Source organism: Cucurbita maxima, unplaced genomic scaffold (assembly GCF_002738345.1).
Source record: "Cucurbita maxima cultivar Rimu unplaced genomic scaffold, Cmax_1.0 Cma_Scf00015, whole genome shotgun sequence".
Taxonomy (NCBI): domain Eukaryota; kingdom Viridiplantae; phylum Streptophyta; class Magnoliopsida; order Cucurbitales; family Cucurbitaceae; genus Cucurbita; species Cucurbita maxima.
Window position 1 is genome coordinate 3,938,895 of NW_019272031.1, and position 25,779 is coordinate 3,964,673.

General features: G+C 36.4%; 3 protein-coding genes across 5 annotated transcripts; all 3 read right to left on the bottom strand.

Annotated features, from left to right (window-relative positions):
- Positions 1-275: 275 nt before the first annotated feature.
- LOC111489975 (lysine-specific demethylase JMJ705-like) lies at positions 276-7,233 on the bottom strand. The gene is made up of 7 exons (XM_023138382.1): positions 6,075-7,233; positions 5,335-5,413; positions 5,047-5,114; positions 4,798-4,942; positions 3,816-4,477; positions 3,004-3,708; positions 276-2,735 (listed from the first exon to the last, which is right to left on the bottom strand). The coding sequence occupies exons 1-7, from the start codon at positions 6,937-6,939 to the stop codon at positions 586-588; spliced, it is 4,674 nt and encodes a 1,557-aa protein (XP_022994150.1). The 5' UTR covers positions 6,940-7,233; the 3' UTR covers positions 276-585.
- Positions 7,234-9,926: 2,693 nt separating this feature from the next.
- LOC111489991 lies at positions 9,927-11,879 on the bottom strand. 3 transcript variants are annotated; one of them, XM_023138402.1, is made up of 3 exons: positions 11,714-11,879; positions 10,305-10,391; positions 9,927-10,203 (listed from the first exon to the last, which is right to left on the bottom strand). In XM_023138402.1, exons 1-3 carry the CDS (start codon positions 11,833-11,835, stop codon positions 10,059-10,061), a joined length of 354 nt encoding a protein of 117 aa, XP_022994170.1. In that variant the 5' UTR covers positions 11,836-11,879; the 3' UTR covers positions 9,927-10,058. The 3 variants fall into 3 exon arrangements, 2 of the variants coding, with proteins under 2 accessions (XP_022994170.1, XP_022994171.1); XM_023138403.1 differs by lacking the exon at positions 11,714-11,879 and adding an exon at positions 11,176-11,283; XR_002719488.1 differs by lacking the exons at positions 9,927-10,203; positions 10,305-10,391; positions 11,714-11,879 and adding exons at positions 10,565-11,033; positions 11,176-11,283.
- An 806-nt stretch (positions 11,880-12,685) lies between these two features.
- Positions 12,686-17,097, bottom strand: LOC111489976 (programmed cell death protein 4-like). Its single transcript, XM_023138383.1, has 4 exons — positions 16,768-17,097; positions 15,808-16,044; positions 15,093-15,187; positions 12,686-14,923 (listed from the first exon to the last, which is right to left on the bottom strand). The coding sequence occupies exons 2-4, from the start codon at positions 16,028-16,030 to the stop codon at positions 13,100-13,102; spliced, it is 2,142 nt and encodes a 713-aa protein (XP_022994151.1). The 5' UTR covers positions 16,031-16,044; positions 16,768-17,097; the 3' UTR covers positions 12,686-13,099.
- Positions 17,098-25,779: the final 8,682 nt, after the last annotated feature.

A 25,779-nucleotide genomic window follows, 5' to 3' on the forward strand; every position in this document is an offset into this window, starting at 1 on the left:
TGACGAAAAAGTAGCTAATGAACATGCCCTTAGTTCCGGTAGACTACAAATGACAAGAGATTTTCTCCATAAAAACCGTATATGACGAGAAATCAGTTGATGAAAACATCCTTAGTCCTGTAGGACGACAACAAAAGAGAGGAGTCCTATCTTTTACATTAACTCGAACAAACTCAACTCGTCAATATCTTTTTTGACAGATCAAACTAGATATCTAAAGTCTTAGGATGTGTCTAACAGATACAGCAGCAGCAGCAGCATTTGAGTCATAAAAGTAAATCAAATGGCATCAATGGAAGCAATAGAAAAGTACACAGAGTTCCCAGAAGGGGCAATGTCCAACCCCCAACTAAGATCATGATTAGCATCTGACATTCATTGGAGAAGAATGTTTGAAGATCCAAGCAATTGCAAGGTTACAGAAAATCAATAACACCAATGAACACAGACAACACAACAGAATTAATTGATAATAATTACAGGGATTTGCTAAACCTATCCCTATCTCTAATAATCCTAAATCTGTCATTTCACCAACATCATAACTATTCATATTAAAAAAAACAACATTCATTTTCCGCAATACTAACCTCTACCTTTCTTTGTTGAATGTCCAGTCTTCCGCTTGTGACGACTGAAATCCGACACGAATCTGAATGTCTGACCGCATCCTTGTTCAGCACAAACATAAGGTCGGTCACCTGTATGAACACGAATATGTTCTGTTCGTGCCCATGCCCATTTGAATGTCATCTTGCAGCCCCTCCATGGACATTTGAGGGGACGATCGTCCATGTGTACTCGGCGATGCTGCACGAGGTACTTGTGTGAGAAGAATTTCTTTCCACACCCTTTGACAGGACAAATGTTTCGTTTGTGCAAGGCGAGTTCTTGTTTTGAACCGAAACTCATATTGCAGCCCTCAATATCACAAAGATACTCTGATTCCTCATCCCTTGCTTTTGAGTCTCTATGGCCTGCTGGAGTCTTCAAAGATGAAGCATTCTTCAGCTTTTTCTTACCAACTGGTTTTTTATCATTCGGTTTCACTTCTGAAAATTTAGTAGGCTTTGGGGTTCTTTGTCTAAGACGTGTGCTCGGCCCACCTGGTTGTGGCTCTTCCTCTGATTCTAAATCGGTCAATTTACTATTCCTCTTAGCTTGCTTACCACGTCGATTTGGGGCGAGTTGTTTTGTTGGCTGAGGGGTCTCTAGTTTTAAGGTATGGCGGCCTCCACGTTTTAGAGGTTGAGAGAATTCTTCTTTCAAAGTTCGAGAGGCTCCCCGCTTTGCAGGTCGAAGAATCTCTTGTTTCATTTGAGAAATGGTCTCTTTCTTAACAGGCTTACTTCGAAGTACCCTCGTCCTGCACTGATTAGCACTATCATCGAGTTGGTCGTCTGGTGTATTTTCTCTCTCGAAGTACTTGGATTGCACATTTCTTACATTTTTCCTATGGTGCAGAAGAGAGGTATCATCTTCATCTGGATCATCTGAAAATACATTTTCCCTTGCAGTACGTTTGGCCGATTTTCTTCGAGGCGTACTCATATGCTGATGAGAACTATTTTCGAAGGAATCCTCCGAAACTGCATCTTCACTGTCGATCGTGGCCATCTTGCTTCTAGAAGTCCCTTGACGATGCCAAAGAAAACTATCGTCCCGTATATCATGCGAAATGGCATTCTTTTTAACAACTTTGGCTTGCTTGCTTTTCGGAATCCTTCTATATTGCTTAAGAGGACTCTCCAAACACTCATCCGAAAGTGCATCTTGTCTCTCAACATATTTATCTATCTTGCTTTTACTCGTTTTACCACGAAACTGAGAAGAATCGCGCTCTAAGGAATCATCAGAAACTGCAGGTTCTATCTCGCCCCATTTGGGCAGCTTGAATCCATAGAACCCTCTGTGCAGCTTAGTATGACGATCTCCTAGCGATTCGTCTGGACCCTCGTCTAAACCAGGGTCGTCTGTCTCACAATAAGCTTCCTCATTGACAGGAACTCTTCCATGTTTTTTATAAGAAAAAACCTCCACAGAATCATCCGACATGGCATCTTTACTCGCAACAATTTTAGACCGCTTGTGTTGTAGAATCCTATGATGCTGACGAATACAATCTTCACCCGAGTTATCTGAAACAATATCCTCCGACTCTATAGGTTCGGCTTTCTTAGTCGCTGCCCCACTCCCATAAGTCATTTTTCTCTTGCCAGCAGACTTTCTATTAACAGTCTCACTTTTCTGGATATTGTCCGATTTCCATTCGATCTTCTCATCCGATATTGTCCAAGAAGGAAAGCCGTCGACATCTTCTTCTTGAGGATCTCTCTTTGCTAGCAAAGGATGAATTTGATTCGACATCCAGACTTTCCCACACCATTTCCCTACAACTACTCTTTTCAGCTTGCCGCTCCTCCTTTGATAGACTTTCGGCTTACCCGAAGGGTTAGCCGAAGTACTGCGCCCAAATGCATTATAAATAACAGAGTTGTACGGCATCTGCTTACTATAAAGAGGAGAATGGCTAAGGTTGGCACTATAAAAGAGATTAATTCCCAACTTTACAGACCAATCTCCATTACCCGGAATCGCTTCCTCGCTATCTAAAGATAACTGAATTCTCTTTTCTTCATCTTGGGTGGCATCTCTGAACGTCGTATCAGTCCACAGATGGTCGATACTTAATTCTTGTGCCATCAATTTCGCTTCGGCTTCCATCTTTGGATAGTCTGAAACAATTTTCCATGATGCAGACGATGTTAGACACAGCAAAAATTTTAAGTTCCCATTATAAAAATCCAAAACAGTTTATGTCATGAACAGTAAACATGAGTATTTACTAACGCACGAACCCGCTATATTTGAATAAGAACGAAATAATATTATATTAGAAAGTAGAGGTATGAACAAAAATAACGAGGGAGGTGGAACAGTTCGGGGTCCAATATATTTATTCTATATCACAAGAACAAGTAAATGACTACAAATTGCACGCACCTGGATGACAAAGTAAAAGAATATGCACGCCTCCAATAGGGCGAAGTTGTTGTTCCACTTCTTTTGCATGTTCTAGACAGAATACATGCAACCTAGAAGAGTCTTCGTCGATATCTGGAGCGAAAGGCATGTTCTCGATCTCCACTGGTTCAGTGGACTGCTCAAACATTGGTTTTTCAGTATCAGTATCTAAGGAAGGTTTTCCATTCACATGTGAATCTTGATATCTAGTTGACAAGTCATTTTTCTTAGTTGAACCTATGCCATCGCTTTCAAACTCCGAAGAACAATTGAACGAGTCTTTGGAATCAAATCTAGCTCTTCCAAATTCTTCAAAGTCATTGACTTGAAACTGCATTTGATCTGTAGAGTTAGCTGACAAGGGATCATGATTGGAAGTTGCACTGTTTTTACAATATTCACTAGAAGTAAGACCAGAATTTTCAAACTGATATTGGTCTACTGAAGAACAAATTGTCGGTTTAGAATCATTGGCATGTAAAGCAGCATCGGCTTCAGCATTATCCTCCTCAGAATCAGATGAATGTCCATAAGTCAATGCAAGCATGCCAAGGGCAGAAGTCTCGTTTCGTTTTTCAGCAGTAAAATTAGCTTTGTAACTTTGATCCGCTACTGGAAGCTGGCGATTGACGGCCTGGACTGGGACATCGTACAAACCATCAGCGACGCACCTTTCTCTTTTTCCTGCATTGGTAGTTAAATGAGCGTTCTAAGAGAGAACGGATCCTCAATAAAATTAGTAATGAAAAAAAAAGTCAGCAAGTCCAGAACTGATTAGTTATAAAACCTACCACTATTAGAAGCAACACCATGCCCATCTCTAAGAGCAATCCCTTCACCGGTCATCCCAGAACCAACGACCCAATCATTAAAGAAGCTACAGTCAGCTGACATAAGGTACCTAGCAGCTTGTTCTCTGGGTTGAACGATGGCTACACAGGCAAAGCTTAAAATGCCACACGTGACACAAGAAAACAGTCTTTGGTCCGATAATCCATCGCAGTGAATGCTACCACCTCGTTCGTTGGTGGCATTCAAAATCCTTGAACTTGACGCACATAAATTACCTGTGCTTCTCTCAGATAGAGTAGAATAAAGTCCGTTGACTGAATAGAGACCTTTAACTCGATTCATTCCCTGGCTGTTTTCTAGCGTGAGATTATCATAATCAAAACTTTGAGGGGATTCGGCTTCTTCCTTAGAATTGCAAAAACCAGCAGGAAATCTAAGTTTGCCTCTCATATGGGATCCTACACGCAGTCTTGAATAGATAGAATCTGAAGAACCTTGAGGAAGAAGTACAACAGAAACTCCACTTCCGAGAACGTCCAGCAGGCTGTTATTCTCGAAAATATTCTGTACAAATAACTCCTTTATAACTGTTTCGCCTTCACTTCTTCTTTTATCTTTTAGTCGTGAGCTTCTCGGTTCAGAACCAGTGCACAGAGGTGCTCTGTATATTAAAACATAAGATTTGCTCAAATGAGTGAGGAAATCATATAATGAGAGGGAAAAAAACCCAAAAGATCAATATTGATTATGATGGAAGAATTTGTAATAAGTGCTGTCATTCTAGCAAACCGAACAATTATTTTCTCACAATAGATTTCGAAATGACACGAGTTTAAACATATGAAATAGCACAGCATGTATTTTGATCATATCAGATTTGCAATTAATTCCAAGAAGATAAAAGATCAAAGAAAGCGACTGAAAATGAGAAGGAAATCATTCAACTAGATTGGACGGACATTACGAGAAGGCAAAACAAACCTGGAACTTAGAGCAAGATCGTATAGCAACTGAAAGTGAGATACCATTGGAGGATAATTGATTGAAGCTCTACGAATTGCAGCGTCTTTAGCAACCCTTAACCATTCTGGAGTTGCAATATTGGCTGCCTCCGCACAGTTAAATCCTAGAGGAAATTATCAAATAGACACAATGCATGAAACAGATATAATTGCAATTTAGAGTTCAAAATAAACAACAATAGCAAAAAATGAACAACAAAGATCTCACCATGGCTGAAACCTGTATGATAAGCCCGAGGAAAAGTGACAACAAACTCACCAGCATTTTGCACTAACCTGGTGCAAATCGATTAAAGACGTGAGAAATATACAAAACTTGTTACTTTCGAGATCAAATGACGAGGCAAGGAGCCTCTAGAAGGGTAACATTTTTTTGGGCCAACAGTACCGTCAATTCGTATGAGTAGAAGATCACTAGAAATAACCGATGCCTTTAACTCTCGAGAGAAACGATATCTAAAACCAGGAATAGAAGTGCTAACATAATGCTGGTTACCTGCAACATGGAACTCCAGAGCTAACAAGAACTTCTGGTGACATCACGGTCGTCTTCTCACCAAGAATGGCAAAAGTAACTGGAAGAGAAAGGGAAAACGAATTAATTATGAATGAAATCCAAAACTAAGGCTCCTTATTTTACGACCAAATTAAAATTGTAGTCACTCCACTGTACACCAGAGAGAATTGTACAACTCGTAACAGATATATGAATGAAGTGAAAACAGCTAAGAATGATCCACTTCCTGAAGTGCTCTTATAATCAAAACTTAACAAATAGTAGCAAATGGCGCAACCATGAAGAACACAAATTATGGATACAGAGCAAAATTTTGAACAAGAAATTAGTTGAACATCGTTGTAGGGGGAAAACGCCTATGTAAAAGCAAAGGGGATAACAAAACCCATGGTAAGCAACGATCGGTGGGAACATAGAACTAGGTAAGCGTTCTGTTGGTAGAAGTTTAAACAATGAATAACAGAGCCTATCAATGTGGTTGGTCAGCTAAGTAACAGGGCTCAATGCCAACAGCATATACACCTTGTTATGCAATGGTTAATCGAGGGATATCCCGTTCATTACCGTGTCGTCTGTGAAAATGTATTCGCTTAAGAACAGATATTCATTTGCATTAATCGAGCGAAACAAATTCACTAGAACATCTTCCAATAACATAACTAGAGATATGTAGACTATAATTAACCAAATGAAAACTAGTGGTGAAGCCATCAACTCACCAAGGGGATTGATTTCTCCTCCGTATCCCTGAACCCGAACAACCTCCTCAAACGCCACAGCAGCGTCTCTCGGCACGCCATACCATGTTTTCCCCGCCCCCATATGCAGATAATTTAAGCTATGCAAATCATGGTCTTCTACATGCCAAGCAAACCAGCTAAACAGCATAGCAACATACACCATTGGTGAAGTAACGCCTGGAATCTCTTCCTTCATAAACTTCAACAGAGACCCTTTGGCCCTAGACACTGCCCTCATGTTCCACGCCGTCTCACCAAGCGTTGTGCCATCCCCTGCCTCCCTAAACATCTTTGTACTCACAGGTACAAACGCAGAGCCAGGCATATCATTCGCATATTCCACCGAAAAGGGCTTATCCAAAGTAGCCCTCCAGTAGAGCGTCTCGAGCTCCAAAGGCGAAAGCCCTCCTTTCTTCGTACATTTCTTCAAATAACTCTTCTCAAAGGCCTTCGCCTTAGCCTCAAATTGCTGAAATGTGTAGTACTCGCCGCTCTGCCACACTGGTTTTTGAACCGGGCGTGTTTTTCGCGGGCAAAACCCGATCTGCTGTTGGCGAGTAGTGAATGTAGGCGGAGACTTGGTGTTAATCGAGTCAGAACATGGCGCACGAGCTGCAAGCGACTTATTGAAATTGAGAATTACAGCTTTCTTCGGCGAAGGAAGAACAGGGGGCACAATTTTGCAGATTCCAAACTTGGAAGCCTCTTTTTCGATCTTGAAAATGTATGAAATTGGATCTTGAAACTCAGCCAAAGTAGGGTGATATTCAGGAGCGAGAGGTAGGGTTTTTAGCCAAGAAAGTACCTCTGGAGTCGGCTCGGCCGCCATGGCGGAAGCTGCCATTAACAGAAGCGAAGTAGAAGATGAAGTGCAGCAGGGTTTGTCATGCAAGACCCATTTCGAACGAAGACGAACAGAATCAAAAGGGAACAAACAGGGTTTCTCACATTCGGAGTTGGAAATTTAGGGGTTTTTCGATTCGGGAATCTTGAGGAAGCAAAATTTCCCCTGTTTTTGCAATCATACAGAGGAAAGGGAAAGAGAGGAACCAAAACCCAGAGGCGAAAAAAGAAAACTTTTATATTTTGGGGGCAGAGGAGAGAGTGAGAGAGACTGAGAGGTTGGAGTAGCGCTACACATGTGAGTGGGAAGGGGATTTATTCTGGGTTTGCGAACGCTTCTTCCATTTGCCCTTCTTTTTCCTTTTATTTACGCTTTTGCCATTCATTGTAAGAAATCGCCCCACTCCTTTGTAATTGGGTTGTACATTTTTTAATCTCAAATCGTTTTTATTAAATAATTAACTCAATCCAACCCTAAATTTTTGAATCCAGTAGATTCGGGTTATAGTTTGAATCAATTATTATTTTTTTTGAAGTAAGATATTTAATTATTTATGACAATTCAACTCAATCTAGATTGAACGGAATCATAAATCAATCCAAACCGTACGTTGGATTTGATTGGATTCGTTAGATTGGTCGGATTTTTCAGATCATCAAATGTTTTTAGAGCGTTATTTAGAGGTTAAATTACAAATTTATTTATTTATTATTATTATTTTGTTGGGTTTATTTGGTATATAAAAATTTTAAATATCTAATAATAGACAGATAAACTTTTAATTGTGGGTTTAATAAGTATTTAAAATTTTTAAAATTAATTCATCTATTAGATATAAAATTCAATTCTATATTTAATGAAAAATAAATTTATAAATTTTAAAAAATACAAAAAAATTAAAAATTTTAAAATTGAAAGATCGATAAAATTAAAAATTCTAAATTTATCTTAAACTTTTAAAATTTAAGAATCAAATAAAAAATATTCTAAATTTCAAATAAATAAAACATTCCATTTATGTTTTATTAATTTGGACCAATCTTAAATAACTGTTGTATCATTTACCTACCATTCAACTTTTGAAATTCATCTACTAATTTTAACAAATATAATATATATATATATATATATATATATATATATATAAACTCTAATTATTTTGCATAAATATATCATTAAATTTTAATCCGTACATAAATCAAAAAAATCTTTAAACTAAAATTATGATGTTCGATGTAAATACAATATAAAATTACGATGTAGAAGCTCACGTTGTCACGACTAACCATGATCCACTATTGGAATTGTAGAAACACATTCAAACATAAATAATGTTGTTTGTATCACTTTAGTACACACGTAATATATGAGAGACTCGTACTACTTTTATAATTTTTGGGTCTTGTTGAGCATGCACCACTTTCATACATAAGTAGTATCACTTCATATGCATCGACCCTACTTTAGATGTTTTAATGTCGGTAGGGATCTAGAAGAGTTGTAGAAAGAAAAGAACATGAAATATATCTTCTTCTTTTTTTTCCTTTTTAGTTTTATGTCTACAAGAATCAGATAGGATCCTACAAGTGTAAGACGCAAAATCAAGCTTAAATGGAAGAAAATTGACCCGAACAGGACTTAAATGGTGTTGAGGCAGTATGACGAGACAAAACTGTAGAGAACCGATCGAAAAATTCCTTCAACAGATCAAAATTTATTTGATTGTTGATTATTAATCAATATTCATTGATAGAATCGATTTGACTGAACCCAAAACAGAATTGACCAAATCTGTGATATCCTACATCGGTTGGGAGGAGAACGAAACACCCTTTATAAGGGTATGGAAATCTTTCCCTAGAAGAAGCGTTTTAAAAAGCTTGAGAGAAAGTCCGAAAAGGAAAACCAAAGATGACAATATCTGCTAGTGGTAACAAATGATATAAGAGCTAGACACTGGTAATGTGCCAACGAGGAGGTTATTCTTCGAAAGGGAGTAGACACGAGGCGGCCCTAAAGGGAGATGGATTTGGTGGGAGTCTCACATCGTGGAGAAAGGAACGAGTGCCAACGAGAATGCTAGACCCTGAAAGGGGGTGGATTATGATATTCCACATCGGCTGGGGAGGAGAACGGAACACCCTTTACAAGGGTGTGGAAACATCAAGCCTAAGGGAAAGCCCGAAACGAAAAACTCAAAGAGGACAATATCTGCTAGCGGTAGGCTTGGTCCGTTACAAAACCCCCGCATGGCTACTCCTTCGAGTTTTTCTACGAGATCGCTTGCAACCGTTGCATTGGAGTTCCAAAGAACAAACACAAGGTCAAACCAACACTAGAAACACAATGGTTTGACTTTGATGAAAACAAAAACGTTTCCTTAAAAATTAATTTTTAAAAAAAAACAGAGCAATAAGTTTGTTTTATCCAACATGTCTCAGCAATGGAACAATTAATACTGTAATTTCAGTATTGCCATGAACGTCTACCATTCGGGCATTAATTAAATTACTATAAATACCCTTTATCCTTTCCTTTTTTTTTTCCTTTTTTCTTTTTTAAATAAATCAAAACTAATAAATAATTGAAAAAATAAAACTAACCTAAATGACTATTGAGCATCTGACCGGTTGATGTGGTGTTGCTTACTCATCACTCAATATCTTGTTAGAAATCACGGATCTCCACAATGGTATGATATTATCCACTTTGAGCATTAAGGTCTCATGTCTTTGTTTTGGGCTTACCCAAAAAATTTTGTACTAATAGAGATAGTATTCTTTGATTATAAGCTCACGATTATTCCCTAAATTAGCTGATGTGAGACTTTCATCCAACATATCTAACCAAAAAAGAGAAATTTCAATTATAATAATATAGAATCGTAACCGTCTAAGCTCATCGCTAGTAGATATTGTCTTTTTTGGGTCTTCCCTTTCGAACTTTCCTTTTTAAAACGCGTCTACTAGGGAGAGATTTTCATAGAATGTTTCGTTTCTATTATAAGTCCTTATAAAGATGTCACACCAGTTGGAGAGGGAAACAAAACATTCTCTATAAGGGTGTGAAAACCTCTCTCACACCCTAGCAGACCCGTTTTAAAAATTTTGAGGAGAAACTTAGGAGGGAAAGCTAAAAAAACAATATTTACTAGCGATTGGCTTGTGCCAGAAGAAGAGGATGAAATAATCCTCAGATTCCAGTAGTGTCTGTCCACCAATCATAGTACTGCCCATGAAAATGATCAAAGCTTCATTTTGAAGCCTACAAATAGGAAAAAAGTAAAGTTCAAGAGATTCAGAACGATGTGTTGTAATCCAAAAAGACATGTTAGCTGCTTAATAAAGGAGCTCCTAATAACTTACTGAATGAAGGGGCTTCTAACATAACTGGCTTCTAACAGAACTGGCTTCTGACAGCCGAAGAGAAACAGGACAATGATCCGTAGAATCCTACATGAATGCAAGATTAGTATTGATGTTAGACATATATCATCATTATAGGTTTGAATCTTGAATTCTATCCCTTGGGCATACGGCCTGACAAGCCTTCCCTTTTCGTCGAAGTTTAATGGGCGTTGCTCCGTTCCCCATTAGATGTGAGTTAATTAATACTCAGCTGGTCTTGCCATTTGACCTCTCTTCTCGTGTGACTAGAAATACTCAGTGACAACCTCTCAATTGTCACTGCCCGACCTCTCTTGCTACCCACAATTAAATCGTAAGCTTAAACAACTTATCCATGTATTCAAAGAAAATTATTCAATTTCTTAACCAAATCAACGAATCCTTGTATATTTGTGAGATCTCATCTATGTTGGAGAGGAGAATGAAGCATTGTTTATAAGAATGTGAAAACCTCTCCCTAGTGAATGCGTTTTAAAATCATGAGGGAGATGGCGATACGTAACGAGTCAAAATGAACAGTATCTGTTAGTAGTAGACTTGAGGTTTTACAAATGATTTTAGAGTGAGTCACCAAACGTGCAAGACACTGGTCGACATAGAACTAGACTCTTTTTATAGTGGACACGTTTTAAGACTTTGAAGTGAAGCTCGGAAGGAAAGGATGATTTTGATAGTTCCACGTTTCCACTACAACGTAGTGTTTACTTAGTATGAGTATCAATAGGATTGGCTCATTTGTCAAGGTATGAACTCCTTGTACTAACTATCTACCAATGCTAAAATGGTATAACTAACCACCAACATAAGTTCAAGGGAGCAATTCTTATACCTTTGAAGATAAGCAATTCCAAGGTTTCCAAGACCATCACTGTGGTTAGGGACAATGGCCAACATGGATGACAACACTGAAATGGCACTCCCCACGGATCCACCGTGAGGCTTGATTTCCTCAAAGTTTTAAAATGCGTCCACTAGGGAGTTGACGAAGTTTCACACCCTTTTAAGAATGCTTGGTTCCCTCTCTCAAACCGATGCAAGCATTCCCTTTCTCAAACCGATGTGAGAGCTCACGATCCACTCCCATTAAAAAACCACCTCATGGAGAGATTTTCACACGCTTATAGAAGAATGTTTAGTTCTCTCTCCAACCTAGACCTCTATTTAGTAGGCTCAAAACCTCACGCTTCACACCCTCTCTAATACAGAAATCATATGGTAAAAGGTAAGCAAAGCAATCAATGAGAAGAAGATCTGCAACTTCTTCAACAGTATATTCCACGAGTTAAATAAGACAAAACCAAAAGAAAACCTAATCTACTCTCGATCATGAAACAAGAAACACTAGAGAGAGCGAAAAAGAAAGTGACCTAGAGATAGTCGAAGCTGAAACGTGAACGAAACTGTCTTCGTCCATTTCTAGAGGATCAACGTTGAGTTCAGCAAGAATGACAAGTGGGAACTGTCGAATCTCCATTGTCTTGAGACGCATTTCGAGAATACCTGGAGCTTTTCCGCGCTAAAAGACTTTGTGTTCGTGTATTAGAATGAAAGAAGAACCTTGTTTGGTTACGCAAATTTCCCGGTCGCTGTTTGGATGAATTAAGTTCTTAAATGCTAATTATTATTATTTATGTCAATTTTTATATTGAATACTACCTTGGTCCGAGGAGGTTCAAGAATTCTACATAATTTTAAATATATTTTTTCCTCTTTGCAGGAAATTACAACCAAATTAAACTGTCAATCTCATAGGGATTTCCCGGCCTTTAGTCAATCTCATAGGAATTTCCCGCCATTTTCCGGCCGAGTAAGTGAAGAATCCGAAGCGTGCACAACTAATGTCAAGGTTCAACACAAATAAATGTCAAAGTTTGACACAACTAAAGCGTGCACATTTGCAAGCTCTTTGGAAGGAGTTTCAAATCCTTCACAGGAAAGCAAAGCAAGAGAATCTATAAATGAGTATTTCGCTCGAACCTTACTATAGCCAACAAGATGAAAATAAATGGTGAAATTTCTCCCAAATTCTTCTTATCTTTCGAGTTTCTCATTCCTAACATTCCCAAGACAAGGGAAAAACGTCTCGTCTTGAAAAACATGGAAGAGAAGCTTCCCGGCCGAGCCAGTGAAGAATCCAACCCAAGCTCAAGGGAAAATCAGTCCCTCATCCATATATATTGTCGATCCCGAGGAAATCAAACCAGAAAATATAATGAGCAAGAAAGGTTGATGGCCACATGATAACACATGAAGCTCTTAAACTCAGAAATCTAGTGAAGGAAATATAAAGAGATTAGTAGTAATTAGTGAAGGAAGTACTGTCCACCAACCCTTTCATGTTGTGCGAAGCAGCAGAGCAGAGCATTATGAAATATAAAAGGGATCCATCCTGTCTAAAACAACATGAGATATCACGACATTTGGCCTAAAATTCTGAACAAGAAAAAGAAACAGAAACCGAGCTTTTTATACAATGGCAGGGGATCATATCATCTCCTTATCATCAGACCACCGCTAAAGTAATAAAACAACCATCATCATCAGGAGGAAGAAGGAAGAAGGAAGCAAAACACCCATCATACCTACTCTTCTACTACTACTACTACTACTACCTTGAGATGAGAGGGGAGCCACCAAGCAGGCACAAGCTCGCTCGCTCACTCCTGGCGCCTCCTCGACACAATGCAGAGAGAGATGTAACAGGCAACAACATGCTTGAGATAAACAATCTAAAACTCTGTTTTTCCCCCCCCTCAGGAAGCTACAGCCAAGAGTACGGAAGAATCTGCAGCAGCAGCAGCTGATCCGAACGATGGTAACAGCCATCCTTTCTTCTGGGCGTGCTCCACGTAGAGAGTAAACTTCTTGCCTGCATTTGGAATGTCGAGTGCCAGATCGTCGAGACTATCTTTGATCCTAGAGAAGCCTTTAGTCATCTGGTTGATGGTGATCAGGCCAACATTGAAGCATTCCTGCAGCAGATCTAGAATCCTGTCATTCTTCTTCTCCATTGCCATGACCAATGCCTTCTTCACAACCTCGTGGTTGAAGAAAGGCATTCCCAGATCGCGGATGCACTGGCAAGCTTCACTCACGACCCCTCCACTTTCGTACTCCTCCAAGAGCTTCTGGATCTTGTCCTTTGCATCCTCCACTGCCCAGCCAGTTCCTCCGCCCCAGCATCTCAAAAGCCTTTCACCAGCATGACGAGCTGCAATTAATGACCGAGCCATTCGCACGGTCTCACTTCCAGTGCAATTTGGGGGCAACCTGTTAGCAATATCCTCCAGATTCAGAGGAGCCAAGACATCGTCAATCACCGCTCTGGCTAGAAAGAGAGCAAGCTCATTTGATGCATCCAAAATGTCCAGCGCTGTATCTTCTGCAGACTCCAGCAGCATCACAAAACCATTGACAATATCCTCTGTAGAGAATATCTCAATGTGAAGAGCTGAAAGGAGCACCGAAGCCATTTCTTTTTCTCTGTTTTTCCTATCCATTGCAAGTGTAATCAGTCTCTTCAAAAAGATTGGATTATACTCGGGTGTACCGAGATCTTCTAGGCTTCGTAATAATTCAGGAATGTCATCTGAAAGAAAATATTCATGAATTATAGTCACAGCCTCTTCCTTATAGCGTCTCAGCTTTTCATCTTTAGATCCAACATCCACATCTTCATCTGAAGATTTCACAAAGGAAGCATCAAGCCATCCCTCAGATATGGCCCTTGGAATCAAGGATTCAAACAAAGATTTCGCCGATGGAATATCAAGAGCAAGGTCATCGAGGCTCTCTGCCAGCCGAGAAAACCCCTTAACCATTTGACTAGAGCTTATCAGACCTTCCTCAGCAGCTTCCTTCAGAAGCTTCAGTATCAGGGGTTCTGCTGTTCGGATCTCCATGGCAAGAGTCAAAGCCCTCTTCACAACCTCGTGATGGAAGAATGAAACACCCAACTGCCTTATGCATCTGCATGCCTCAGAAGCATCTCCACTCTCAACATATTCCCGTAAGAGATAAGCAATCTTCTTCTTCACTTCCTCTACTGTAAAATGTGTGCTGCCCCCCCATCTTTTCTCCACAAGTTCCGCATGATGTGGAGCAGAGAGATAGCTCTTCTCAGCAGTTTGGATAGCCTGACTTCCTTTGGATGATTCCAGCAATGCTTTCTTTGCCCTGGCTAAAAATGCTGGGGGAAGTATATCATCAACCACAGCACGAGCTAAGAACAAAGCGAGGATATCAACTGCATCTAATATATCCACAGCAAGATCATCAGCCGATTCAAGTAACATAAAAAACCCATCCCTTATATGGGCAGGACTGATGACATCAGCATACAAAGCAGAAAGCAGAACTGAAGCCATTTCCTTCTCCTTATCATGTCTGTCCATTGCCATTGATACTAGCCGTTTAATAAAGTAAGGATGATAATCACTTGAGCCTAAATATCCAAGATCAGATGCGGCCAATTCCACATCACCAGTACTAAAGTATTCCTCTATAATGGAAACAACAGATTTCTTATAATCATCCAAAGGATCTGATACAGTCGACCCAATAAGTTGGTATGGTTCCTATTAAAGAGAAAATTTCAAAGACAGAATAAATACTCAGATCTGGAAATCACAAGTTTCTATCATCAAACCTCAAACCTGACTTAGGTTCATAACAGTACAAACATCGCTTGATTGGACAATCATAAAAAAGAACAGAAATCAAAATCCAACTCAGTATTGAAAATACCTCGCCACTGTCATAATTAGGATCATTTCTGTCAATATGAGAATCACCATCAGTGTCGAGTAATTTACCCCAGGTGCCCTTACCACCAGCCCCATCTGTCAACATACTAGTGGTTAGAAGCATATGAACAGGACAAACTGCTTAAACTACACCTAAGAATATAGATGTTATCATAGATGTTATCATGTATAGTCAAATAAGGTAGGACTTTCAAACTATTGGAATATTGATTGTAGAAACTAGAAATCAAAATGTACACTGCGAGATGGCCAAGGAGAAAAGGGCGTCAAGAGATTTCACAGGCAATTCTAAAAATACATTAAAATCCAGTTAAATAATCATATAGTTAAAGAGCACCGCCTGGGGAAGTAGGCCTAAGAGAAATTCTGAGCACAGAAATATAATCATAGATATTAACTACTGAACGCATAAATATGATAATAACATAAGATTTATCAGAAACTGCTGCAGTTAAAAGATCGTACATTCAGAACAGCAAATGATCTTCTATAAGTCAACATCTAATATTAATTCAAAGAGTCAATAAATAGTCTTGAGTTCTTTGCTTGCTGTTTATGAAGCGTTCAAATAGAACACATTAAATTTTCAGATACTCTCTAACTAATAACATCATTCAAAAGAGACACTTCCATTCTCTTCAAATTTGCTTTGCTCACAACAAAATCAGTAATACAATGTTGACAGATGAACTCACCCTTTTTCACCCTAATATGCTTCCCAGAGTGTTGTCTACGCACATGTTTCACTCCCATTCCGGGGGCCGGTACCTTCCCACCAGCAGGGGCTTTAATATGATATTCAGGAAGTAGTGAGCCTTTGGGAGATTTTGGAGAGGATGACAAAACATCCACATTCTGACTCGCTATTTTCATCACTTCCCGCTGCTCCTCAGTAAGGAATCCTTCATTTGATGCCATTTATGCTGGAGATCCTGCGTGTAAATTATAATTCAGAGAGGGAAAAGCCACATACAGACAGAAAAAATTTTAAAATAAAGCCGATACTTAAAAAAAAACATGCAGTTGTGAATATGGCTGCAGATTTAAACATATCTATAAAACAAAATTTACCCAGATACTATAGTATAGTAGACAAAATTACAATACAGAAAACATACATTAATAATAAAATTCATAACATAGAAGGGAAAAAAGCGCACACAGAACACATAAATTGAAAAATAAATTCCATAGCTAAAACTTGCATTAATTAAACTGGCAGAAGATTTAACATCTATCTCATGCTAAAAATAAAAATACATCCTACCCAGGCGATTCATTACGGTAACCAAAAGAACTATTTAATCCGAGTATAAATCCATTAAATAAAAAAAAATCAATCAGAAAAGGGGCAAAATGAAGCAACAGAAATATGCGCTCCCAATACCGCGTCCACATACTCCAACATATATGAAAGGCTCGTACACAACATCTTGAAATTAAACCTCAGAAAACTCTGAAATGGAAGACAGACAGACAAAAATCTAATACCTAAACTAAACCTTCACTCCCTCGAGTTCCATAAATCCTTCGAGAGAAAAAACCAACAATCAATCACTCCACACTCCATTTCTTCGATTTCCTCCACAACAAATAAAAATTAAAATAAAAAGCAGTCAACATCAAAACACAAGAAAGGGAGAGAAAGAGAGAACCTATCGGGCGAGCACTGATAGAAGCAAGCAATGAACCGAAAGAAAACACTTGGAGGAGTGGTATTCTTCTGTGCTTGGCCCGGATCTCGAGCCAAGACAGGAGAGACGATTCGGATCTCCAAATCACAGCACCAGCGAAGGAAAAACAAAAAAGAAAGTGAAAAATTACAATGGAATACGAAACGAAACAAAAATCGGAGGAAAGGATGAAAAACCCTAGATCAGAAAAGCGGCGGTTTATCGGACCCCGATCCGAATTTGTCTGGTTCTTGTTGCCGGTTGAGAGAAAGAAAAAACAAAAATTGGGGGATGAGGGCAAATAAAAAAGGGGGCGAAAGAGGGGTATTTATATGGAGGCTCCGGTTAGAAGTACACGTCATCAAGGGAAGGGGTTTGGGTTTATCCTTGTGTGAGGGTGTCCACGTGGCGTCCTTGCTGTTTTCTCTTCCCCGTATTTTGCTTCCATTCGCCTCCGCGCTAACCGGTCCAGTCTCCGCAGATAATATTAAGCTCCACCTTGTTTATTTATTTATTTATTTATTTATTTATTATTATTATTTCTTAATTTTATTTAATATAATTTCTTAATTTTAATTAATATAATTTATGGCTCAACCTTTTCAAATCCCCCTCCCTCTTTATAATTTATTTTTTTATTTAATTTAATTTAGTGGAAGATTTTAAATTTAATAAAAAAATAATGAACATAAAAAAAAAAAAATTAAAAAATTAAAATTAAAAAACACTAATTAATAAAATTAAAAAAATCGAGCACGAGCATAAAAAAATTGAATGTTGAAATACATAAATAGACTAAATATTAAAGTCAATTTTGTATCAACATTGTGGTGCGTGAAATTTAATTGATTGTTGTTATTCTTTTTATAAAATTTTAAATTGAATTATTAAAAAAAATCATGAATTTAGGAGTATTAATATAAATAAAGAGTAATTCCTCGTAAATTTTGGAAACATATTTATAATGGTGTATTTTACTCTATGAAAAATATTGTTATTATTTAACCTTTTAAGATTTATTATAAAATAATACTTAACATGGGCCCATCTCCCAAACTTTGGGCCTACTCGGCCCATATTATGGATCAGAGATGGGCCATTAATGTATCAAAAGCCCAAATGGGATATCTGTCTCCATCAAAAGCTTCAACTGGATAAAGGCTGGGCCCTTGTCCCAAACTTTGGGCCTACTCGGCCCATATTATGGATCAGAGATGGGCCATTCATGCATCAAAAGCCCAAATGGTATATCTGTCTCCATCAACTCGTGTCTTCCCTGTTATCCGCATCCGGTACCGTGCCCTCCACGACCTCTACGTCTGGGCAGATCTTCTTGGAGGGGATGGTAATCCGACCAGCTAAGACCAACTCCAAGCTTCGATAATCGGTTTCGAATCAAATATCTTTTCTTATGTGAAAGAGCCACACACAATAGACATTTTTCTTTTTTTCGAGTCAAACTCTAAGGTTTGGTGTCTGGCTCTGATACCATTTGTAACCGTTCAAACCCATCGCTAGCAGATATTGCTGGTTTGGCCCGTTACGTATAGTCGTCAACCTCACGGTTTTAAACCACCTCTACTAGAGAGAGGATTCCACACAAGGAATGCTTCGTTCCCCTCTCCAACCAATATGGGTCTCACAATCCACACCCTTTGAGAGTCTAGCGTGCTTGCTGACACATAGCCCGGTGTCTAACTCTGATACCATTTGGAACAACCCAAACCCACCGGAATAGATATTGTCTGTTTTAACCTATTACGTATACGTATGGTCGTTAGCCTCACGATTGTAAAACACATTTGATAGGGAGAGGTTTCCACACCCTAGTAAAAATGTTTCGTTCCCCTCCCCAACCAATATGGAATCTCATATTCATATTCTCGGCCAAGCCTCCTCGAAGGATAACAAAAATACAAAAATGTAGTGATATATCAAATGTCAAGCATCAAGTTGATATCCATGGCAAACAAATTATCAGACATTTAGCCCATTGTTAGAGGAATACGACTCTCCACAATGGTATAATATTGTCCACTTTGTTTTGAGCTTCTCCAAAAGGCCGCATACCAGTATAAAGAGTATTCTTTGATTATAAATTCAGGATCATTCCCTAAATTAGCCCGGTAACTTTCATCATCCAATAAGCATCAGTTCTAAGTTCAATCAAGTTTCCCCATATTCAAGTTCCTCCATAAAGAAAAAGATACGACAAACCTAAATTAAGTAGCAACTTAATTAACGAACAAGAAACAAAGAGAACAATGAACTTAAGATTAATCTCGTACCTCTTACAGATCATAAGCCAAGACATCGCAGAATCTCCTGCAAACTCATCCATTCATAGAAATACTTCCATAGATTCTTCCTCACAAAATTCTTCCGTCAAAATCTCCCAAAGAATCCCCCAGAGTCGCATTTTCCGGCAAATTCCTCGCAGTTCGCACAATCTCTCCAACGACGCCATTCGAAATAGCCCTAGAATTCGACCTCACAGAGCCAAATTGCTCCTTGTCTTCGTCGAGATCAATTTCAGCTTCATCTGAAAATTCGGAATCGGGGGCATGACGACGCATCCATAGGGTAAGACGAGCAAATTAAATTAGTAAAACGAGCTTAGAACTGGGCCTCAACAGGACGATTAGGGTTACTTGAAGCAGAAATTGAGGCCCGAATTCCGTAAGCCCAATTAGTTCTATCTTTAAGGCCCAAGACATAGACATCATGATATTAATTGGTAATGAACTGGGCCTCCTTCATTGACATACAAGCAGCCCACCTCTCGTAATGGGCTGCATAAAGAGGCCCAGATACATTGAAGCCCAATTTTTATTTTTTTGGAGAAATTGATATTTTGTATGTTCCCAAAACACCCCTATCAAAATAAATGTTCATAAAATAAAAAAATGTGAAAATATTTTTTACAAATGTCTAGAGATTAAAAAATTTAAAACATTGAAAATTAAATATATTAAAAATAAAAATATTGTGTCTCGAAATAAAAAAATAAAAAAAATGGAATTTATTTTTAAAATTATTTTAGAAAATCTTCTAAAATGGCAATTTAAAATTGATGAATTTTTGGGCTATCTTTCAAAATATCTTTTGGGCCCACTTTATGAGAAAACTTTTTAGTATTTTTTTTAAATATAATTCTAANAATAATTCAAAAATATTCTTAAATTTTAAAACATTTATTTTATTGTACATTATATTGTCAAAATTTTAAAAATATCATTAAGACCCTTATAATATATATATATATATATATATATATATAATTGTCAAAATTTTAAAAATATCATTAAGACCCTTATAATATATATATATATATATATATATATATATAAATCTCACAGTCAATATATAGACGAGAAAACAGACTTTCGACACCTTATAAAGTATTTATTAAAAAATGTTTAAAGATATTCTAGTTTTTAAAAAAAAAGACTTTCGACACCTTATAAAGTATTTATTAAAAAATGTTTAAAGATATTCTAGTTTTTAAAAAAAATGTTTCAATTTATTTTAAAATTAAAAATATTTTTGAAATGGATTCTTATATTTTTTTTTTAATTTAAAGGTAAATTAAAACTTTTTATTATTATTAATAATTTAGGTTTAAAAATAAAATAAAGGCGGGAATTTTGAAGTGTAAAACAAAGACCGATTATTGTTTTGACTTTTTTTTTTATCTCGAGCCTTGCCTGATTTCCCGACATAATCGATTAAAGTAAAATAAACAATGTCGCAACCCCGGGCATAGGTACCTACACATTAAAAATAATTAATTATTTAATTAAGTAAAAAATGATTAAATGTCCATAAACCTTACGAAATTAACATGATAGACATAATTACCCCTCGCCACGTGGCTCTCCATCATTGCACCATTTTTCTATCATTTCTTAACCCAAAACCCAAATCATTACAAGGACCTTCTGGTTATCTTTCATAAACCCAAAAAATTACCCACAAATTTTTAATTTTATTTATGTCGTTCGAGTTCGTGAAATTTCAATTTTGAACCTATTAGGAACGGAATTTTTGTCGTACTTTGAAATTAATTGATCTAATAAAAATTCTACAAAATTACTGAACATTTTTGTAACATTGTAAGCCTCACTGTTCAAAATATGTCTATTAAGAAAAGATTTTCACTCATATAAAGAATGTTTTGTTCTACTCTCCAACCGATGTGGGATCTCACAATCCATCCCTCTTGGAGACTAGCGTCCGATTTTAAAACGCGTCTATTAAACAGAGATTTTCACACTCATATAAGAAATGTTGTGTTCCCCACTTTCCAATAAACGTGGGATTTCGCAGTCCATCCCTCTTGGAGACCAGCGTTGATATCATTTGTAACCGTTGAAACCCACTATTAGTCGATAGTGTCCTCTTTAGGTCTTTCCTTCAAGGGCTCACACTCAATATTTTAAAACACATCTACTGTGACACGCTGATAAGAAATGTTTCATTTTCCTCTCAAACTGATGTGGAATCTCACAATTTTTCTTTCTGATTTGGTTCCAAACGAGAAATGGACGATTTTATCCCCACTCGATATCATGTGGTTGAGATTTTGAGAGAGTGGGTACCCTTTTTCGGTGTCTTCCATCTAAATAAAACCTTCACTTTTTTATATATTAAAAAAAACCATTTTATTTATTTATATTTGTAAAATCCTACATTTTTATTTATTTTTTTTAAAATAAAAGTTATATTGTCGATTTTTAGCCGTTAGATCGTTAAAAATAATCACTAAAATACGAATAATAATACACAAATCCACCGACAAAGCATTTGGGAGGGGAAAAAATTAGTTGGAATTTCCTCTTAATCCATTTATTTATTTATTATTTATTTATTACTATTTCTGATGTGGAAATTTCGGTTCCTCCATGTGCTTACTCGTTGAAGTGGATTGTCGACCCAATAAATAAAAATTAGAACCAAAAAAAGGGAAAAAAACGATTGGCTGAGAGGGATTGCCATGTGGACTGCTAAGGACATAACACGTGTGACGAGTGGATGAACGAGAGGTTGCCAAGTAATTGTCAAGTCTAATCAGCCACCATGTGGAACCATATCCAAAATAATAATAATAATAAATGTCTACGTATTTGTTTAATTCTATTTTATTTTATTTACTTTTAAATATCTAAATTTAAGTTATATATTTATAATAAAATTTAAAATTGGTATATTCTGCCATTTTAAAGTTTCTTTTTTATTTAATATTCGTTTAATTATAATAAAACAATTTTCATGCCCAAAAAAAAAAATCGTATATAAAAAAAAGTTAATAATAAACTAAAATATAAACTAATTTTAAATTTTATTGAGAGTAGGGTCGAGCCACATAGGAAGAAGAATAACAAGTCATTGGAGGAGAATTATTATCTAACAACTCAAACCCACAACTAGTAAATATTGTCAACTTTAGTTCGCTAAGTATGGTTGTTAAACTCACAGTTACAAAGAGGAGTTTCGTTCTCCTCTCCAACCAATCTGGGATCTCACAATCAACCACGGTTCAATTTCTAGCTCTAATGTCATTCGTAATACCCAAAATCTACTACTACCAGATATTATCCGTTTCGTTCGTTACATATCGTTGTCAGACTTATAATTTTTAAAACGCGTCTATGGGAGAAAAATGTTTTGTTCCCCTCTCGAACCGATGTGATCTCACATATTCAATCCTATCATATTTCAAACGATGAAAAGACCTTCATGGTCCGTTTTTGCCCTAACATCTATCAAATTCAAATATTTTTATAAACCATTCCCTTTCAAATTCCAACTTGTTGTTTAGACTTGACTTTTTTTAAAAAAATTATTCATTTTTTAGTCCACTTTTTATTTTTTATTTGTCAAACTTTATTAAACAAAACTATTTAAGTTATTTTTTTATTATGCTTTATTTGTCATATAAAAAAAATATATTTTTTAAAGAACCAAAACCCAATATAGCTTCCAAAATAATAATAATATTCATGAAATTTATATTTTATATGTAAAAATATATATATATATATTAAAAATATTATTACTTTTAATTTTTTATGGAAGAATTAATGTTTTATTCTTAAATCGACGGACGGACGACGGCCGTTTGCTTGGCGTTTCCACCGCGGCACGTGTGAGGGAAAGGGACAACGGCGATGACATGTCAGCAAAGCGTGCGGAATTTCGGCGAGGTTTGCGGAACTGAAGTAATTTAAATAACTCAAATTAATAATAATTAAAAAAGGAAAAAAAAGGGACCTACATTAGCTTTATAGAAGTTTGATTTTGGAGTGCAAAGCATGTGCGGTTGTCACGAGGATTTTTGGGCGCAATTAATTGTGCGTAAAATTCAATTTTTTTCTTTTTATTTTTGCCCTTTTAATTACTTTTCTTCACTCTCCCCTCAATTTGCGGTGCTCATAAATTCAATACTTCCACTCCCTTGGCGGCAAAATTGGTACGTGTCCTTATCATTTTTAATTTCCATTAGATATATATTTTCGTGTAATAAGATATTCCTATATTATAATTTTCTGAGTCCGAGCTTCACTGTCTAACTCAAATAGTTGGACACGTTCGACAAACTTGTTAACGTAAACGAAAATTATTGTTTAGTTATCGAACTTTGAGAAGATTCTGCTCGGAAACTATGAGAATCACTCACATTGGTTAGAGTGGAAAACAAAACATTTCTTATAAGACGTGGAAAACAAAACCCCTCCTTTAAAATTGCGAGGAGAAAGCCTAAAGAGGACAATATCTACCAGATGGGGTAAAAAGGACACTGGCCCACAAGAGAGGTGGATTGTGAGATCCCACATTGGTTAGAGAAGAGAACGAAATCCCCAGTAAACGCATTTCGAAACTTTGAAGGAAAGCTCTAAAGAGAGCAGTGTGATAGAAAGGACACTGACCCACAAGATGGGTGGATTATGAGATTCTACATTGGTCAGAGAGGGGAACGAAATCTTGAGGGAAACCCAGAAGAAAAAGTCTAAAAAGAATAATATCTGCTAGCGGGGAATTTTAACTGTTACAGAAACTCTGGATCTGAGGAGTTCGAGAAAGGGAGGCATGGATGTAAATAAATGATGGGAAATAATGTAAATAAATAAAATAAGTTTATTTTATTTTATTTTATTGGGAATAGAATTTAGAGTAAATGGGAAGTCTTTAAATTGTGAGGAGAAGATGGATGTCTTCTCTTTTTCTTACCCACGCTTCTCTTTTCAATAATGCTTCACCAATCTTTTACTCCATTTAATTATTTTCTCCAACTTCATTGCTACATTTATTATAAAATATAAATTTTTATTTCAAAATATCGGTAGTTCGATACAGTGAGTAAGAGAAAAAATAATCATGGGTATGTGAACGGGTAGTCAGATGAAATACATTTCAATAGAATTTCTCGTGTTTAGGGGTTCTCAAAGCTACCTTATCGAAATACAAGTGAAGAATCACCCGACCCATCGTGGGTTCATTGCACTGTTTGTCAAAGACATTCAATTGCACACTCGACCCTTTTGAGTTTAAATTAGTTCAATTGACTTCTTTATGATATCATGGTCAAAGAAACAACACAAGTTCAATTGTATTGTTAAAGTTTTGGACGTTTTTCAATTATGTTGTCATTTGGTTTTAAAAAGAAAAACATTGAATATAATTTTTTTTTCTTTGTTGGGTCAAATAAAAAAAATAAATAAAGAAAATATTAGAACAATTTCATATAATCAAATAATAAAGTTTATTTTATATCTAATAAATTAATTAATTTTTAAAATTTATATTAGATGATTATATATATATATGAAATTTAAAATTAAATGATGGAAAAGATGGGCCAAAATTTAATGGTAATTATTAATTGAATTGGCCAGAGGCAATAATATGCGCGCTGTTACTTGGGGATTTATGGGAATTTAATATGAATATTTAATGTTTCAAGTCCATAATATAAATTAATTAGTTCTCCGCAAAATAAATAAATAAACAACTTAAAAATAAAATTTAATTTATATTCTTAATTTTTTTTTAAAGTAGAATCCTAATTTTAATAATAATAACAATCATATGTTTTATTAGATTTTATTTGAAAAACATTATAGTTGACTTTGGTCAACCCTCTTTTTCACGGTTCTTAATTTCCGTTTATTAATTTAAGGTTGACATGATAATGTAGACTTTTGCGAATTAACTACTTAGGCTCATTAAGCTCCACCGCCAAGATTTTGAAATTAGTTTAACAAATCGTCATCAATTTCATGATTTTAAAACGTGTCTACTAGGGTCTAGTCTTACTTCAACCAGTGTATCACACTATCGGGTGACTAGTTATGATCTCATATGTACCGCTAAAGTTCTCCACTAGCAAATATTGTCTCTTTGAGCTTTTTCTTTTAAATATTCCCCTCAACACGTTGGGCAATGATTTTTATATTCTTGTAAGAAATGATTTGTTTTCTTTCCTCGACGTGAAACCTCACAATTAAACTTTTCAATTTAAGCGTGCAAGATAGAGTAGGCTCGTCTCTACATTTTCACGTGTCTCGGTGGTAAATTGTATTTTAGAAACTGAAAGTTAATTTGAATTTGAATTTATCTACCTATTTTAAAAAAAAAATAAAAGTCTTATTAATTTAATTGATAAAATTAAAATTAGCATCATTAATTAAGAAGAATCCAATGTTTAAGGTTCAAATGAAAATGATTTTTACTTAAAATTTAATTGAAAAAAATGACAATAAAACACCTGTCCCCACAAGTGGTCCCCACTTCCCAAGAGAGTATATATGTATATTTTTTTTAATTTAATTAAAAATATATATTTACAGCTAGGGCCAAGCGCCTATCATTATTCAGGTCTTACTTAACGGCCAAAACTACCCGCTTGGAATCCCGTAATTCCAGTGAAATCAAGCCCCCCCCCTTGTGGGCCCCACATGTTTAGTATAATTTAATTTAATTTAATTACGCCAT